The 16,290-nt window shown below is 36.1% G+C and overlaps 1 protein-coding gene across 3 annotated transcripts in view; it reads left to right on the forward strand.

The window, feature by feature from the left end:
• The window catches only part of AIMP1 (aminoacyl tRNA synthetase complex interacting multifunctional protein 1), a 37,754-nt gene that overhangs the window by 14,550 nt on the left and 6,914 nt on the right, over positions 1-16,290 (forward strand). For 2 of the 3 annotated variants that reach the window (XM_030492841.1, XM_030492842.2), the window contains exons 2-5: positions 5,111-5,244; positions 5,978-6,091; positions 7,419-7,577; positions 10,959-11,170. In XM_030492841.1, the coding sequence (XP_030348701.1) occupies positions 5,111-5,244; positions 5,978-6,091; positions 7,419-7,577; positions 10,959-11,170 (619 nt within the window). The remainder of the gene's footprint in view (positions 1-5,110; positions 5,245-5,977; positions 6,092-7,418; positions 7,578-10,958; positions 11,171-16,290) is intronic. The other variant, XM_030492843.1, reaches the window with a different exon arrangement.

Here is a 16,290-nt window from a genome sequence, read left to right on the forward strand (position 1 = left end):
GATTTGATCTCAAAACTCATGAGTTGTAACTCTCCTCAGTTTTGTTTCTTTTCTTTCTTTTTTTTGTTAGGTTTTGGTTTTATTTTATTTTGTTTGGGGGCTGGGGGATTTTTGTGTGAGGGTGTGGGGTGTGTGTTTAATAGATGAAATTTACATAATTTTGAAATCTAAATCTGAAGTTTTATTACCAAAAAAGTTAAATCAGAATTATTTTTTTTTTTTTTAACATGAATCCTGATTCTCTGGAACAGGAGGTGGGGACAAGTTACAACAATTTCCTAGTTACACTGATACTTTGGTTTAGCAAAAGTTAACAGTTACACTCTTTTTTTCCCTTCTGTTTTGATCTGCTTGCTACTGTTCCTTACTTTGCACAGCAAAAAGGTGTGATGTGAGATTCTTAAATATGATTCACTGTGTCCTGACAGTTCGTAGAAGTGCAAAGCACAGGAGAGCAGAATCTGGCAAACAGCTGGCACATTCTATTTATGGGGTTTTGTAAGATTGCCTGCCAGAAATTGCCATACCCAAGAAAGATGCTGAGATAGAAGTCTTTGAACACACTTCTTGAAGAAACAAAGTGATCATTGATACTTTCTATCTTACAGAAAGTAGAATACTTTGCTATAGGAGTTGGCCACAATAAAGCATCTTGAAACATCTCATGGAAGAGGAAAAGGAGTTTGAGAGCTGCTTGAGACTTAAGACCAAAAGCTTAGGAAGAGAAATTGCTATTAAATATTTTTCTATAGTTTAGATTAATGAACTTTATTTAACATTAGGGGTAGTACCTTTGTGTCATTGATAGCTTTTAGAATAATGCCGATTCCGATGGTTCTGCTTCATAATGACAAGCTTCTAATTTTTTACTTTTCAGTTAAGAATTGTAATTCTCAACTGAAAAGCAAACATGTTTTTGCAGGCTTTTACTTTCTCCTGTAATGTTTCCTTGCTTTTGGTCTTGGTTGATGGCTATTCGGAAACATGGTATTCTATGTAAGGCATATGTTTATGCTGTCCGGGCTGTCTTGTGATTGCTATCCGCTCTTTGCTAAAGATTGGTAGGATTGGCTTTGACGTAAAAATGCTTGACTCCTCCATAGCTAGCACAAAGTGAGGAGCAATGATGGGTCAGAATGATGTTGAAGTTTACCCTCATATTGTGGAGAAGTTAGTGTTTCTGTGGGAAAGGAAGAGAGGAGTGGCAGGCAGTTGTGGTAATTTTGTTTCATTTTACATCATTTGAGATTAAATTTGTCAACTTTTTGTCTGTACACATGCTCAGGGTGACCAACTGAAATGCACATGGTATGTGGTTGTGTTGCATGAAGGCCCACATTGAGAACAAGAAATAAGATGCATGTTACCTAAGTAAGCAGTGTAAAAATTTACTGAATTGAAAATGCTGAAATAAAGCTGCATCACTGTCATATATGTACCCGATACATACATGGACAACATGTTGATCTGTAGGCAGTAGGTCTTACTAAGCAGGCTATGCATTAGGTCTCATAGTTAGTAGTCTTTATGTGTTGACATTAACAAAGCATTGCAAGAAAAAGCTGAAAACTTTGAAGTACTGAGCTTTCTTAAACGCCCGGCTGCAAAAAGGAATGCTTAGAGCTGATTATTTTAGGTTTTGGGAATCAGTTGGCTTCTAATTTCTGGAGGTTTTTTTATTACATGATTGCTTTTCCAATAGTGAAGAGAAATTGGTTACATGTTCAGACTATGGCTAGATTCCAGACTCAATTTCTAGAGTTTAAGCTTTAAATCTGGTCATTAATTTTATGGGAATTTGGCTTTTTGTTGCTTTTAAAACAAAAAAAAAAAATACTCATATTGCAGAGGGAACTACGACAAGGTTTATGTTTTTAGCATCTTCTTGGTGCGTTCAGTTCTTGATCCGGATATATTTTAAGGTCAAGGCCAATGCGAGTAAACCAGTATTCGTAAAACATTGAAATTTTGGGGTAATTTATACTATATGAGTCCTGATTTACTACGGAGTTTGCCATTTTGAGGACTCTTTCATGTTATGTTCTAGAGGAACAAAGTAGAATAATGCTCGTTTTCGCCTGTGAGGGTGCTGCAGCTACTTAGAAGACTGCAACAGGCAATGTTTTCCATTTAAAAAAGATAGGCAACTCTCTTGATCAGCAAGTAGAATTATAAGAAATTAATAATTTTTATGTCTTGATATGTAACTTACTCATTAATAACTGCAGGACTTGAGTCTTTCATTTGAAGATTGAATTCCATTGCAGTGGAGCAAGTGAGTTTTGGAGCGGTTCTGAACATCTCGTAGGTAACAAAGTAGTCCTCAGAGGTCTAAGATTGCTCAGCTAAGGGAAACTGTTTAACCAGCTAACTCCAGTAAGTTACCCTTTTCAGAAGGTCTGAATATAGCTACTCCTTACTTGGGGTTTTTTTCAGAACTATTTTTTGTTTGAAGAGAAAGCAGTTCATTAGGCACATTGTATGAAGTGTCTTTATTTTCAGTTGGCCTCTGGAACATGTTCTGCAACACAGGTCAGAATGTATCTTTAACAAGGTATGATTCAGTTTTTTTTATCCCTGGTTTTCTTTCCTTTTTTTGCGTATTGCCAATAAGAGTTGGTTGGTTGAGGGCGCTTTTTTTTTTTTTTGTGTGTGTGTGTATGTGTGTATGTGGGGGTATTAGCATAATAGAAAACAAAAGACATAGGGAAAAAGTTAAAAAAAAATTGACTGTAACCTTTGATTGTTGCAGTGCTAAGGTTTTTAATGTGTTTTGTAATAAAGGGTGGGTCTTAACTATTTTTTTTAGGTACCCTTTTTAGATACAGTTTTGTCACTCTGCTGGATGGGTGCCTGTGCAGCTGTTTATTTCAGCCTGTTGGCTCTTTATATTAGTATCGGAAATACCTGTTCCTATGTGTTATTGTTCTACTAGGTTTACAGAAATTTGTTTGACAACTGGGAAAATGTCTACCCATTGTAATCATGTAACTTCATTTCCAGATCTTCAGTTCATTAGCCAACTTGGCTAAAACCTATAAAATATACCGGTCCTATTCACTTTGAAGTTTTAGTAGCATTTCTGTTGTTGTTGGCAAAGTTTCCACTGTTAGTATTGTGTTTCCCTGAGAGAATATGTAGCTTGCAAGACATCTTACTGGTATGCAGCAGACAGTAATACCCCAGGCTTTGTATTATGCTGTTTTGTGCCATAATAGTTTTATGTCTATTTCCATTTGAAAACTGAATCAGTAACTTATTGGAATAACTTTCCTTTTTAAAACCCTCTGTTTTCAAACTGCACGTGAAACAAAACTTATCTTCTTAATAGCAGAGATTAATTTGAATATTAAAATTAATTTAATTGTCCCAGTGAGATTATTTTACTGCTGCTCTCTCCCTGAGAATCTTTTTCTTTTAAAAGAAAAAACTGTTGTGGAAGGTGTGATGGCAGTAATGCTCTTGCATCTTTAAGTGAAACTGTGTGTGTAAAACAGACTGTGATTGTATTAGATTGCAAAGGAGTCAAGATGTTGGTTCATTCATCTCTTGTGCAGGAGCAGTATACCCCATGCATCGTCTGACTACTGTATCTCTCTCATTATGAATTTTACTTTGGGAACTTTTAATTAGACTGCGTCTTATTGTCTTTTGCCCTTTTTTTTTTTTTGTTTATTTATTTTTTTTAAGATTTATAGCTATGGAGAATTAAGTTCTTTGTAATAGAAGATCAGATATCAAATATAAGTTGATACTGAGAGTGCAATAAGGTGATATGTTGACACTGGCATGAGTGCGATTTTATCTGTTCACCTTTGAGTTATTTCTAAACCTGTTTTGTTTTCAGCATGGCTTTTGTTGCAATTCCTAACAGAGCATATTGGTATGTTAATAACAGATTAGGTTATAGTGTCAGAATAATCTTGCAATAAAATGGGAAGTTTTCTTGTGCTTTGATATGGGAAAAGGCATTTTTGGGCTTTGATAAGGTTGAGGAGCCAATGCATGCATCTGGATTACCATTTTCTTACCAATTCTTCCCTTGGTTGCAGTTGATTCAAATTCACAGGAATTATATCACTGTTGCTTGTGAAGATCTGCAAGGTGTCTTTTCTTCCCACCTATAATCAGTTTTCTTGATTTAAAGATGTATCAACTTTTAGTACAGTTTCTTTGTTCATCCAGATACTGATAAAGGATCTGCTGCAGATACAAGCGACTGTATTTCGTCATTTTGTTCACACTATACAAGCTTTTATGGTTAGACACAAATGTTGCAGAGAAGGAAGTAGGCCGAATATGGTAGCTTTCATGAAATATGGGCTATACACAAGGCATAGCTAGTTTCTGGAACATTAGAGAAATCCAATAAAAGGAGTTGAACATCCTAAAAGAAGGTTGGACAGCATTTATTTGTGCCCTTGTCTTTACTGGTCTTCTGTGTTTCCTGCTTTTTTAATTTGTTAACTGTGTGCATAGCCTTTCATTCTACTGGAAACAAAATAAGACAATTGAAATCAGTGCTAAAATAGCTCTGAAGGTGTAAACCTGCAATAAAAGTTGTATCAACCCGAGATGAGCAAAAATACTGATGAATTCTGCTTAAAAGTAAAATAACAGGAGTTCTTAATGTAGACACAACCACAGCATATTAAGTATTCAGTATATTCTGAATAAATTTATTTGAAAAGTTTGGAAATTTTTGTGGGATGTTTCTATTTTCTTAGTCTCAATAAAATTCTGCATACACTTAATAAATTATTCAGCTGAAACCAGGACACAGTATTCTGCTGTCCAGCCTTTTCTCTTTTATTTCCTTCCTCCCTCTCCCCTGATTTATTCAGACCTTTCTGAGAAGGTGGAATTTTTTCTGTTTCATGAAGGAAGAACATGTTTTCTGCAGCTGGGAAGAAACGTAGCTTTTCTTCTGAAATACTTGAAAGCAGCTGTCAAACATAGATTCTGTTCAACATTGCTTTTTGTTTAGGATGTGGTAGCCCAGCTTCTTCACTTAGCAAATTTCCTTATCCAGAAACTGAATTTAGGTGAGAGATGGCAGCATTATTACATTAAGAAGTCATTAATTTTAGACTGTCTGTTGTTTGTCTAGGTTTTTAGCCCGTTTCTTGGTAAAGATGGCAGCCAACAATGCAGTGCTGAACAGACTGGAGCAGAAGGGTGCAGAGGCCGATCAAGTTATTGAATACCTCAAGCAACAAGTTGCTCTGCTGAAGGAGAAAGCTAGTAAGGAATTATCTATCTTGTGATAAAGTCGTTAACCAGATGGTTAACATTAACTCCTTGTAGAAAAAAATGAGAACATGGACAACTTCACTGGTGTTGTCAGCCTTTTAAGTGTGATTCAAGTTTTCCAAGATAAAGATTGTAATAGTAGCACTGCTTCACTGTTTGGTGGTTTGTGGGTTTTTTGAAGCTGCTTATTCTGAAGTTGAAAAGGCACGAATGAGGAAGGATTAATGACACAAACAGATAATGGAAATTCAATAGGACACAATTCTATCTGGGGGGAGAAAGGGAGTCAGGAACAATGTGAGGCTGTGCATTTGCCTGAATGTGTTACTGCTTTTTCACCACTGGGATTCTCTCAAGAGTATCATACCTTCAACTTTTATATTGGTATCAATGAATTAAGGTGCTCTGTATTATAAACGTGAACAAGCTTTTTCAAAGAGGTTTCTTGGAATTTTTTCTTGTGAGTCTGTTTGGAGGATTGAGAAGCTAGTATATTGAGAGGCAACTTGAGTACATAAGTATTGTAAAAAATGGCTATTTCAACAAAAAAGGGTTACAAGATATTTCTGATTACATGCACCTTGAAAGCTTCCACTTTTTTGTTGTTTTGCTTACTGTGTTTCACTTTTCTTAAAAAAAAAAAAAAAAAAAAAAAGAGAGGCAAACCCTCTGTTTGCCAAATTATGAATCCTAATTATTGGATCCTAATGATTGAAACCTCTAGTCTTGCAGGCATCTCTCCGAGAAGAGAAGAAGCTCCGTGTGGAAAATGCTAAACTGAAGAAAGAAATTGAAGGGCTGAAACAGGAGCTGATTCAGGCAGAAATTCGAAATGGAGGTGGGGGAAGAGTCCTATCCTTGTACAACATAGATCTATTTAGCACAAAATATGATCAAAACTATCTTGATATTTATCTTTTTCTATGTGACTTTATGGCATTTCTTACAAATTCTGGATTTTCCTATGTTCCATGCCTATGACAAGTTATGTAATTCCAACATTTTAGTAGGTGCAAGCCTAACATGCCAAACCTTAATCAGACATGGAACTGGTTCTCTGTATGATTTTGTACAGTGACTTTTGTAATTAGCCATGAATTTGATTGATGACAATGACTTCTTATAATACCTTAGAAATTGCTGAATGTCTAACACTTGATGCTCATGAGTTTTTAATCTGTCATGACTGACAAATCCCTATGGAAAATCAAGCCATAGTTCAAAGTACTGATAGGCAGTGACTTATTAGAAAATCTGTGGTAATATAAAATTAGAAACAATGTGTTTTGAATTTTTGATTCCATACTTTAGTAAGACCAGCCTTTCATTGCACTTTTTCCTTTTTTCCACTCGCCTGTGTAGCTCTGTTCAGCTCGCACCATCTTTATATAATTCATAGTAAAAAGAAAGGAGAAGAAACAGAACTGAAGTGTTTCAGATCATGCATGTTTTGTTTAAAATTATTTCAAAAGAAAGCCACTTCTGCCATCAACAGCTATTACTATTTTTACCCATGCTGGCAGAGATGGTATCCAATTTAGCTGGATGCTAGCATGCAACTGTACTGAATGTTTATTCTGGCAAAACAACACATGCCGTCTTCAAAGAGATGAGCATTATATAAATGCAGAGAAGTACTTTTCTCCTTTGGGTATGAATAAAGCCCTGTTATCTACTAAACCAAACCATTAGTTTATATTTCTCCACTGTCTGTTACTCTGCAGCAATTCTTGACAGGTATAGGATATTTCACAGAATTTGTTATGCTTGAGAGAGGTCTCAAGGATTATGTTTTTTCCAAGATGGGAAAACCAGCTTTATTTGGCTGTTTGATCTAAAAGGTAGTAGGACTAAATTAAGATTTTTTTTTTTTTTTTTTTTTTAAGTAAATTAGTATATGCTACTTTGACAGGATTGAGTAGTTGAGCACAGAAATTAGATGAACATAGTCAAAGGCATTGTTCTTAACTGATCAGAGTAATCATATATAGATTGAGTTCTGAAATGTGTTTCATAATGTTGTGCTTCACTATTCAGCAGTTATGATGTAGGTATTTTAAGCAAAATTCTCAGTTCTCTCTTTTTTTCACTTTTGTCAGAAACTTAAAATGTCGTAGTGTTCAAAGTTCTGGTAATCCTTCTAACTTCTGTGGTTTTGATTTTAGTAAAGCAGATCGCAGTTCCTCCTGGTACAACCATTTCTACAGCTTCGTTTTCAGATGATGATCCACAAACTACAGCAGTCACATCATCTACTGGTTCCAAAGATGAAATTAAAGGTGAAGATGAAGAAAAGAAAAAGAAGGAAAAAGGAGAAAAAAAAGGTACTTCAGTTTTCTTAGCTGTGGTAGACAGTTGAGGCATTTAATTTATGCAAGTATTTTTACATCATTTTGGGTACACAAAAAACCAGTTTCTACAGCCACAGTAGGAAGTGTCATGTGCTAGCTCTTGAATCTTGGAAGTACTTGAAGTTGATGAAGGCTGTCAAGTAAGCTGAAGATTCTTAATTACATGGGATACATGCCAAATTTCTTTTAATGTGACGGAACTCCCTTTTTTAAAACAAATAATAATGACAAAAAAACAAACCCTCCCACAAAGCACCCAAATACCCCACAGTAGAAAAAAGCAAAATCAGAATACACACACAAAGGGCGGGGGAAAAGTAAAAGGGGGAAAGAGAGTGGGATGAAGATGAGGACACAAAATTTAGAGAGGTTTGGCAGACTCTATGGCTTTCTGTTCTGAGGCTTAGTTAGAATTTTTTTGTGCCATGGAAGCAGTGCAAGCAAAAGGTGAAGACCAGCTCAGCAAAATACATTGCAAACAGTAGTAGCATAATGTAGTACTAAAGGAAGAGTGCAAAGTATGCTGATTTGGTTTTTTTTTTTTTTTTTTTTTTTCTTTGTTTTGGGTTTTTTTTAAGGGTTTTTTGTTGTTGGTGGTTTTGGGTTGGTTTTTTTATTATTCCTGGAAAATTCTTACAGGTAGTAAAGTTCCATTAGATCAGATACATCCGTGTCAACATTGGTGAAATCATGTGGCTAAGAGTAAGTGTACTGGGGTAAGCACGTAGGCAGATAGCATAATCTGGTTTTGGCAACAGGGAGTAAATGTAGGAGAAGGGTATGTAGCCTTCCTAACACCTCTCGTCCTCCTTTTCTTTTATAGCAGTCTGTATTGACTTTTGTTTAACCAGCTCTCTTGATAGAAGAAAAGATCTGTCTGTTACACTTGCACAGAAGTACAGATGTCTGTCTTTGTAACTTAAACTGATGTTTTACAGTCATTCTCTTAGGCAAGTTATTATTTATTAGCTATTAGCTTTTCACAGTTTGGATATTATGCTGATAGGGCACTGTGTCTCTGATTTTTCTGGTGAGCTGTATGCAGACTTATAAGCTTCTTCATTTCTTTTGATGTACTGCAGCCTTTGACACATCAATATTCCACAGGGCTGTAAATATAAAAGCAGAGGCCATATGTCGTATCAGGCAATTAACTGTTTTCTTCAAGTATTCAGTGGCTACAGAGCAAGCATGTAATTGGTAAGGAAAAATAAAACTTTCTTGTATTGTGTTTCCTCTCATTTTGCATAAGTAGCTTAAATTTGGAAAGCAGTCTGTTTGGCTTGTTCCTTCCAGTGACTGTATTTGGAAAAAGGTGAAATATAGTATGAACATTAAATAGTAGCCTTGAACAGGTTATTTCTGGGCAGTTCAACGTCTGTTGTAGGTATAGTATTTAAAAATCAAAGTAACTAATAAAATTTGTTTTGCAGTCTTGAAACTGATGAAATTATGGAATATCTCAAATCCCTTCGCTTTCTGTCACCTGTCTCACCTGTTTCCTCTCTGGTTATTCCCATCGTCTTTGTTCAACTTCTTGCAAACCTCATCTATGAGGCTTCTCTGGATATTGGTCCTGGGCTGATGCCAACACAAGCCAGAGAAGTGCTGTTCTCTCCTTAGCCTGCAGCACTGAAATTGATGTTTTCTGCACATCTGTATGTATGCTATGTACAGACATGCTTTGCTCTTTTCCTTATTTGGTAACAGACTACATTTCTCTAAAGTAAAATAAATAGGGTGCTAGAAGCTGATTTTTGTGGCTCCAGATGATTATCATAGAATCATAGAATGGTTTGGGTTGGAAAGGACCTTAGGATCATCCAGTTCCAACACTCCTGCCATGGGCAGGGAGACCTCCCATTAGACCAGGTTGCTCAAGGCCCTGTCCAACCTGGCCTTGAACACTTCCCAGTGAGGTTTCTGTCAGCCCATTTCTCCAGCCTGCTTAGTTCCCACTGGAGGGCAGCATGACCCTTTGGCCTGTCAGCCACTCCTCCCAGTTGTGTATTATAGAGAAATGTCATGAAGTGGAGAACAGTGAAGAATGATACCAAGGATAAAGATAACAGGTCTTTTGAAATGATCTTAGACATTAATTGTTAAGTATTTTAATGGTATTTTTTCAGTTTCTTTTCAATTATTATGAATATGACTGGTTTTATTAATCTTAATTACATTACAATTAGATTAATAAACCCCAGTCATAAACACCAGAGCTTTTTATTCATCATATATGAACTGAAATTTTTTTAAAGAGCTACTGCGTATGTTAATAATAAAAGGGCAGTGTTTTTCTGAATCTATCATGTAATTTCAAGCTTCTACTAGAGCAAGGATAATGAAAAATTACATGCTGTGTCCACTTTTTCCTTTTTTGCTCCCTAAAAGAGGGAATTCAGTTTACGCTAATGAGTAAGCTATCTTGGATGAAGGAATAACAGAATATGCTTATTTTAAGTAAGTTTTCTTAAATGTGTCTTAGTCCCACAGAGATTATAGTTGTTAAGCAAATCTTGAATGTCTTTTAAACAGGACAGTCTTACATGCAAACTGGATGTAGCTTGCTCATCTTAAAAGGAATATCTAAATAAGCAGCTAAGTATGGAGAGTGTTGCTTCATTGATGTTTTATACTATACAGTATGTATAGGTAATAATAAACCCTTGCATTGCCATAGAATAAAGACTGCATCAGTGGAACCTTGTAAGCCATGAGCATTTTCGCACACTAGTGTATTTGGTTAGTGAAGAACGTTAGCTAAGGTCATCTTGAAGGGTCGCTCTCGAAGAGAGTCTCAGAGAATTGGGGTGGTTAAATTTGAGAAGAGAAGGCTCTGGGGAGACCTTGCAATAGTCTTCTAATACAGAAAGAGAGCCTACAAAAAATCTGGAGAGGGACGTTTTAGTAGGGCCTGTAATGACAGGACAAAGGGGAATGTGTTTAAACTGACAAAAAGAAGATGTAGATTGGATATTAAGGAAAAAAATACTATGAGGCTGGTGAGACCCTGGCACAGGTTGTCCAGAGAAGCTGTGGCTGCCCCATCCCTGGCAGTGTTCAAGGCCAGGTTGGACGGGGCTTTGTGCAACCTGGTCTGTTGGAAGGTGTCCCTGCCTGTGGCAGGGGGTTGGAATTGCATAATCTTTAAGGTCCCTTCCAACCTAAGTCTTTCAAGTATAGTATGATTCTCCACTGGAAACTAGTAATAAAGGTGCTAACTCTTTACTCTTCGTTTGTGTTTTGCACTTAAGCTTATTTCTGAGATTGTACCTCGCTTTCCCTTGCAATAGTCATATACATTATTTATGCTTTTTTAAATGTTTATTTCATGAACTAAACTTTCTTTAATAGGTGACAAGAAGGAGAAGAAACAGCAGCCAGCTGCTGGAAGTAGTGATGCAAAACCTGTAGATGTTTCTCGTCTGGATCTTCGTGTTGGCTGCATTATCACTGCCAGAAAGCATCCAGATGCAGATGCTCTATATGTTGAAGAAGTGGATGTTGGTGAAGCAAGCCCAAGGACTGTTGTCAGTGGCTTAGTGAAACATGTTCCTCTGGATCAGGTATTGACAAAATTATTTACTGATAGCTGTTCCATTCCTAAAGTATCTTAAGACCTTCATAAACATCCTGTTTATAGGATGTGTTTTCATCTGCTAAAAGATTGTCGTGGTCATGAAAACAAAAGTAAAAAGCAAATTCAAGTAACACTTAACAGTGTTTGCTAAAAAAAGTACCCAAAGTACCCAAAAGTACCCAAAAAAGTACCAGTGAAGTACCCTTCCCCTAGATCAGTTCCTTTCTGCTTCTATTCTGGGATCTTATCCTGACTCCTCTGTGATGCCATTAATACACAGTGGGCTCCTAAACCAAACAAATGTGACTCTTCCTTTAGGTTTCCTAGTATGTAATAGAGAACCCAGAATAAATTTTTTTGCTATCAGGCAAACTTTTGAAACCTTTGCCTTCCAACTTTCTTCATAGCCTGTTGAAGTGTTTGGCATGGAGTAAAGCAAAGAGCATATGAATTTGACTTAGATGGTAGTGAGTGGCTTAAACAACAGGAATAGAAAATGTGTATTTTTACTTTCTTGTCCAGAGTAGGGTCTGCCTCTGTGCTTTTTTCAGTTGATACACTTTGCGTTTGATATGCATGGTTTATGTATGTCTTGGGAACAATCTAACACTTCAAGATTACATTTTCCTTTTAGAGAAACCCTCCCTCTAGAGGGTTCATGGAAGGGAGGAATTGACTGAAGGCTGCTTTTAAATTCAAATGCAGGCTTGGCAATTAAAGCAATGTTGTGTAGAGCAACTGCAGAATGGGTCATGAAGGAATTGATCTTAGTGTGGAAAAGCAGCATTTTCTCAAGTGGCTTTTCAGTGCTTATTCATGCCGTGTCCCTGCGTTAAGACTGCAAATACAGAAAGCAATTAAAATTGTGATTGTTGTTGTTATGATGCAGAAAGTTATTGAACTGAAAAAAATTAGTAAATACACTAACTGTTCTGTGCTGACACCTGATAGTGTCCAGTTACTGGATTTGCAGTGGGCAGAAATTCAAATTGCTAGCAGTCAACTTTCAAGAAAGTACGTATGTAGAAAACACATCTTTAAAGCCTTTCTAAATAAACTTAGGAACATGAAGTGTATAGCATGCAGTGGCAGTACCGGCCTTTTCTCTTGAACCTGCTTTCTGTCTGGAAAAAATAATCCAAAGTACTTGTTAACAAAGAATGAGAGATCATTTTTGCACATTCTTTGGGAACAGTTAGCTTGTGTGTCTGGTTTTGGTTTTGGCAAGTCTCTATTAGTAAATTCTTAGGGGCAAGCTTCCATCTTTTGTGATTTTTTTTGAAGTGTTCAAAGACGTGAAGGCCTGCCATGTGACTACTGACACATATTTAAATAAAATATGTACGTCAGATCAAGGACTAGGGACGTAATTCACAAAAAATTCAGCTATTTATGATTGCAGTGTTTGATGTTCAAATTTAACAGTGTTGTATTTGTACCATCCGATTTTACTTTTGCTTAAGAAGCACAATGTATATCTTCATTAACATTTCGGTATGCAGTGCAAGTTATTTATGGGTGTGAAAACTTCTTGCATGCCCACGTCATATGTTGTACATTGTGTTTTTGTGCACCACTGATGGCGGTGAAGCCAAGTCAGAAGTTGCACTCCCAGGTATCGTTTATAGATGGTAACAGGGATACGGAACTGAAGCATGAGGTGGACCATGCTAATACCAGCTCTTCGAGCAGCAGCTGGGGACAATTGGAGAACATTCTGAAATGTCAGCAGGAATAGACAGCTTTGCTGCCATTGCATCTGGCTTTTTGAAGTGGACCTCTGTGTACTCCTAGCATCAATACCTGTCTCAGGCAATTATTCTTGAAGTACAGACCATTCTCAAGTATTGCTTTTTTTTTGCCTCCTGAAATCCCCTTTAACCTAGGAGATGCTCATGTCAGTGGTCTAAAGTGAAGGATGAGAATGCAGGGCATGTATCTTTAGCCTAGCAAGAGGAGAAGAGGTCATAATCAGAAACGCTATCCTACAACCATTCTTTGTGAGAGGATGCATTACAGCTGTATCTGTTAGGAACTGTATAGTCTCATTTTTGTACAGGAAACTTTTCCTTTCTATTTAAATGGCTTCATCTTTTTTCTTTCTAGATCATTATTTAAGGGTTGGTGTTGTCCACCCAGGAATTAGCAAACGGTACTGGAATTTACATTTCTTATTCTTAGATAGAATGGTAATTATATTCTTTATACATACTCCTGATCTTCTGATTTTCCTTGTCTAGTCTGCACGGAAAACATGTTTCTGTAAGTCATAAAGAACCGTGACTACAGCATAACTGTAAATGTGTTGACGCATTCTGTGTAATAGAAGACACCTTTCTTAAACCATTTTTCCTCTGCTTTTGTAGCATTAGGCTTCAAGGGTATATTGAATCGTACTGTGTTTCTTTTCAGATATGAAACAAATAGAAATCTGTGTAAACCAAGCTTGTGACTTGTAAGTTACCTTTGCTGGCAAATTTAAGATACAGACAAGAGTGTAATAGATTGAGGAGGGCTTTTTGTTGGTGTTGGCATTGCAGTTTGCTCTGGTTTTAAAGCAATCAGTGTGTTGGTTTTAACTCGTGTTCACTAGCCATTGCAGTCTGGCACAGTATCTGATTTTGAGATAGAGGGGGATAGCTAGTTGATAATAAGTTAGATGGGTAACTTCAAGGATTAGCTAGGGAAAAGAGCAATTTAACATTTATGTTTCAAGGGTAAGGTCTTGGGTTTTGTGTATGGTAAACTTCAGGATTAACTTTTCCTCAGTTTAATTCCTGTGCTTTATTCATGTTGGGAAACTGCATTGTTTTATTCTGAATGTGAAGTAGCTGTGTATCCAACCTTAGAAACTGTCACAACTAACATTTTTGCTGAAACTAAAATGAGTTTATCGCTAGTTAAGTTGTCAGTTTTGAAGTTCCAGGATTTCTGAAACAAAAGGCTCTTTGGAAGGCCAGCAGAGGTTGTTACTGTTTCTTCAAGGAGATAACATTTGAATATCCCTTGCTTAGTCTCAGTTCATTTATGTATCAAACACGTCCTGAGCTATCAAAGCCCTGTCAGTTCCCTGTAGACATAGACTTGCTTCTGTTTGCTTCCTTTTAAGTGTAGAGATTTGCCCTGTTGTTCTTAACCAGAATTTGCTTTACTGGATAATAAGAGTTATGCAGAAGGAAACACTCTCTCTTGTCTGTGTCACCTTCAGCTGCTTTCAGTAATGCCCTGTATTTCTGATAGAACTTTTCACATAATGGGAGTCAGGTTTCTTCTTTATTTTTTTCTGCCCAATCTTATCTATCTGTCAGGAAACTCCTCAATTTATTTTTACATTTAGCTTTGAAAAACTACATTGTTTATATGTTCCTCTAATTTATGTGGTTACAGTGAGTGGTTATCAGTAGAATTACTGGATCTGACTCTTTGTAGCTGACACTTTCGAGGGTTTAATTTATCATTTACTGTATAAAGATCTCCAAAGAGCAGTGCAGACAGAATGACACCTGAACATCAACTTCCTTGACAGAAGGAATGCCCGAATACAGAGGGGTTGCTATTGTAATCAAGGCTGTGTTTTCTGGAACCCACAACAGCTGAAAACTTTTGCATTGTTAGGAAGCATTTGTTTAGGTCTAGTTTCTTTTTTTCTCTATACTTAGGGAATTGTCATTTTTTCTGAAGACAAGTTAAAAATTGAACCATTTATAATAAAAAGGGAAAAAACACCCTTCAAATAGCAGTGTTCTGGTTTTGGCTGAACATCTTGGGGTGGGATTTTCTATTTGTTTTATAAAAATATTTATTTAACCTTGTGGGTTTCTTACCATTAATTTGTGAAATCAATGTGAATCTTAGAGCAGTTTTTCAAGAGCATTTGAAGATACTTCCTAGTAAAAGTGACAGAATAATGTGTATCTTTGAAATGCTGATAAACAGTTCTTAATTTTGTAATAGTAATCAACTTATACAAAAATATCATGCAATATATATAAAATTTGGGCCACTGATTGGAGAGGAGGGAATGATGTGATGCTAGGTTGGTTTTCTCTCCTGTTAGTTTGCTGAAGATGATGATCTCCATTTCTGTATTAATACAGTCTGGTTTTGTCAATTGTATAATCTGTGATAAAAAAAGCAATGCTTTGAAGTCTGGAATTTTTTCCAGTTAGTCAAAACTAAAATTGAGTACCCAATGCTGAAATCTTGTTTCTTCTATTTATCCATTTGCTAATTTTTATTCAGTGCTAGATAATAGCTACAATTTGCACTTTAGAGGTCACTGACATCTTACAGCCATTTCTTGTGCTTTGGGCGATTTATATCTGTAACAGTAACTGAAGAAATTTTCAGACAATGGGCTTCCTTTAGAGCTTATGCAAGAGCAACTTTTCATTATAACTGCTTCATTTTGGATATTTATACTTTTTCTTTTTAACTTGTTCTACTTAGAAAATATGCTATAATCAGAATACTTAATAAAACTCATAAGATCAAGTATTAATCCTGCAGTTTTGTTTAAAGTTTATTTTGTAATGAAGAAAGACCAAAATACAGAAATAGAGAGATGTGTAGTAGGATTATGGGAAATAAGGCTTCTTACTTTCTGTCTGTCTCTTAAGGTTGTTCTAGGTTTAATTTTTATTCAGTTTGAAAAGGTGGTGTTTTCTAGGCCTAAGTGTGGCAGTTTCCCCTAACCAAGTATGTTTTCTCTGGTTTATTATTTTTATTAAAATAAAAAAGGAAGAAAACTAGTTTTACAGTTTTGTTCTAAGAAACTGCAGTGCACAATATATGCAGCCATATTTAGTGGCTAAAAAAAAAATTCAAAGCATTTGGGTTAAACAAGTAAAATTTGAGGTTTAAGTGAGCTGATTATATAAAACTCCTATATGTTTCCAGTACAGAATTTGAAATTTTTATCTGTGACCTAGCCTAATTTGTAGGATGGGTTTTGGTTTTTTGTTTTGTTTTGGCTATTAATATTAAATGGAAATTGCTTGGTTAATAGTCCTGTATTGAAAGTAGACTGAAGTGCTGATGAGTAAAGGTGGAATGTGAGTGAAATGCATTGCCTGGTTTGGGGATTTCTGAATTGCACATTTTGTA

The sequence above is a fragment of the Strigops habroptila genome, chromosome 7, assembly GCF_004027225.2.
Source record: "Strigops habroptila isolate Jane chromosome 7, bStrHab1.2.pri, whole genome shotgun sequence".
Taxonomy (NCBI): domain Eukaryota; kingdom Metazoa; phylum Chordata; class Aves; order Psittaciformes; family Psittacidae; genus Strigops; species Strigops habroptila.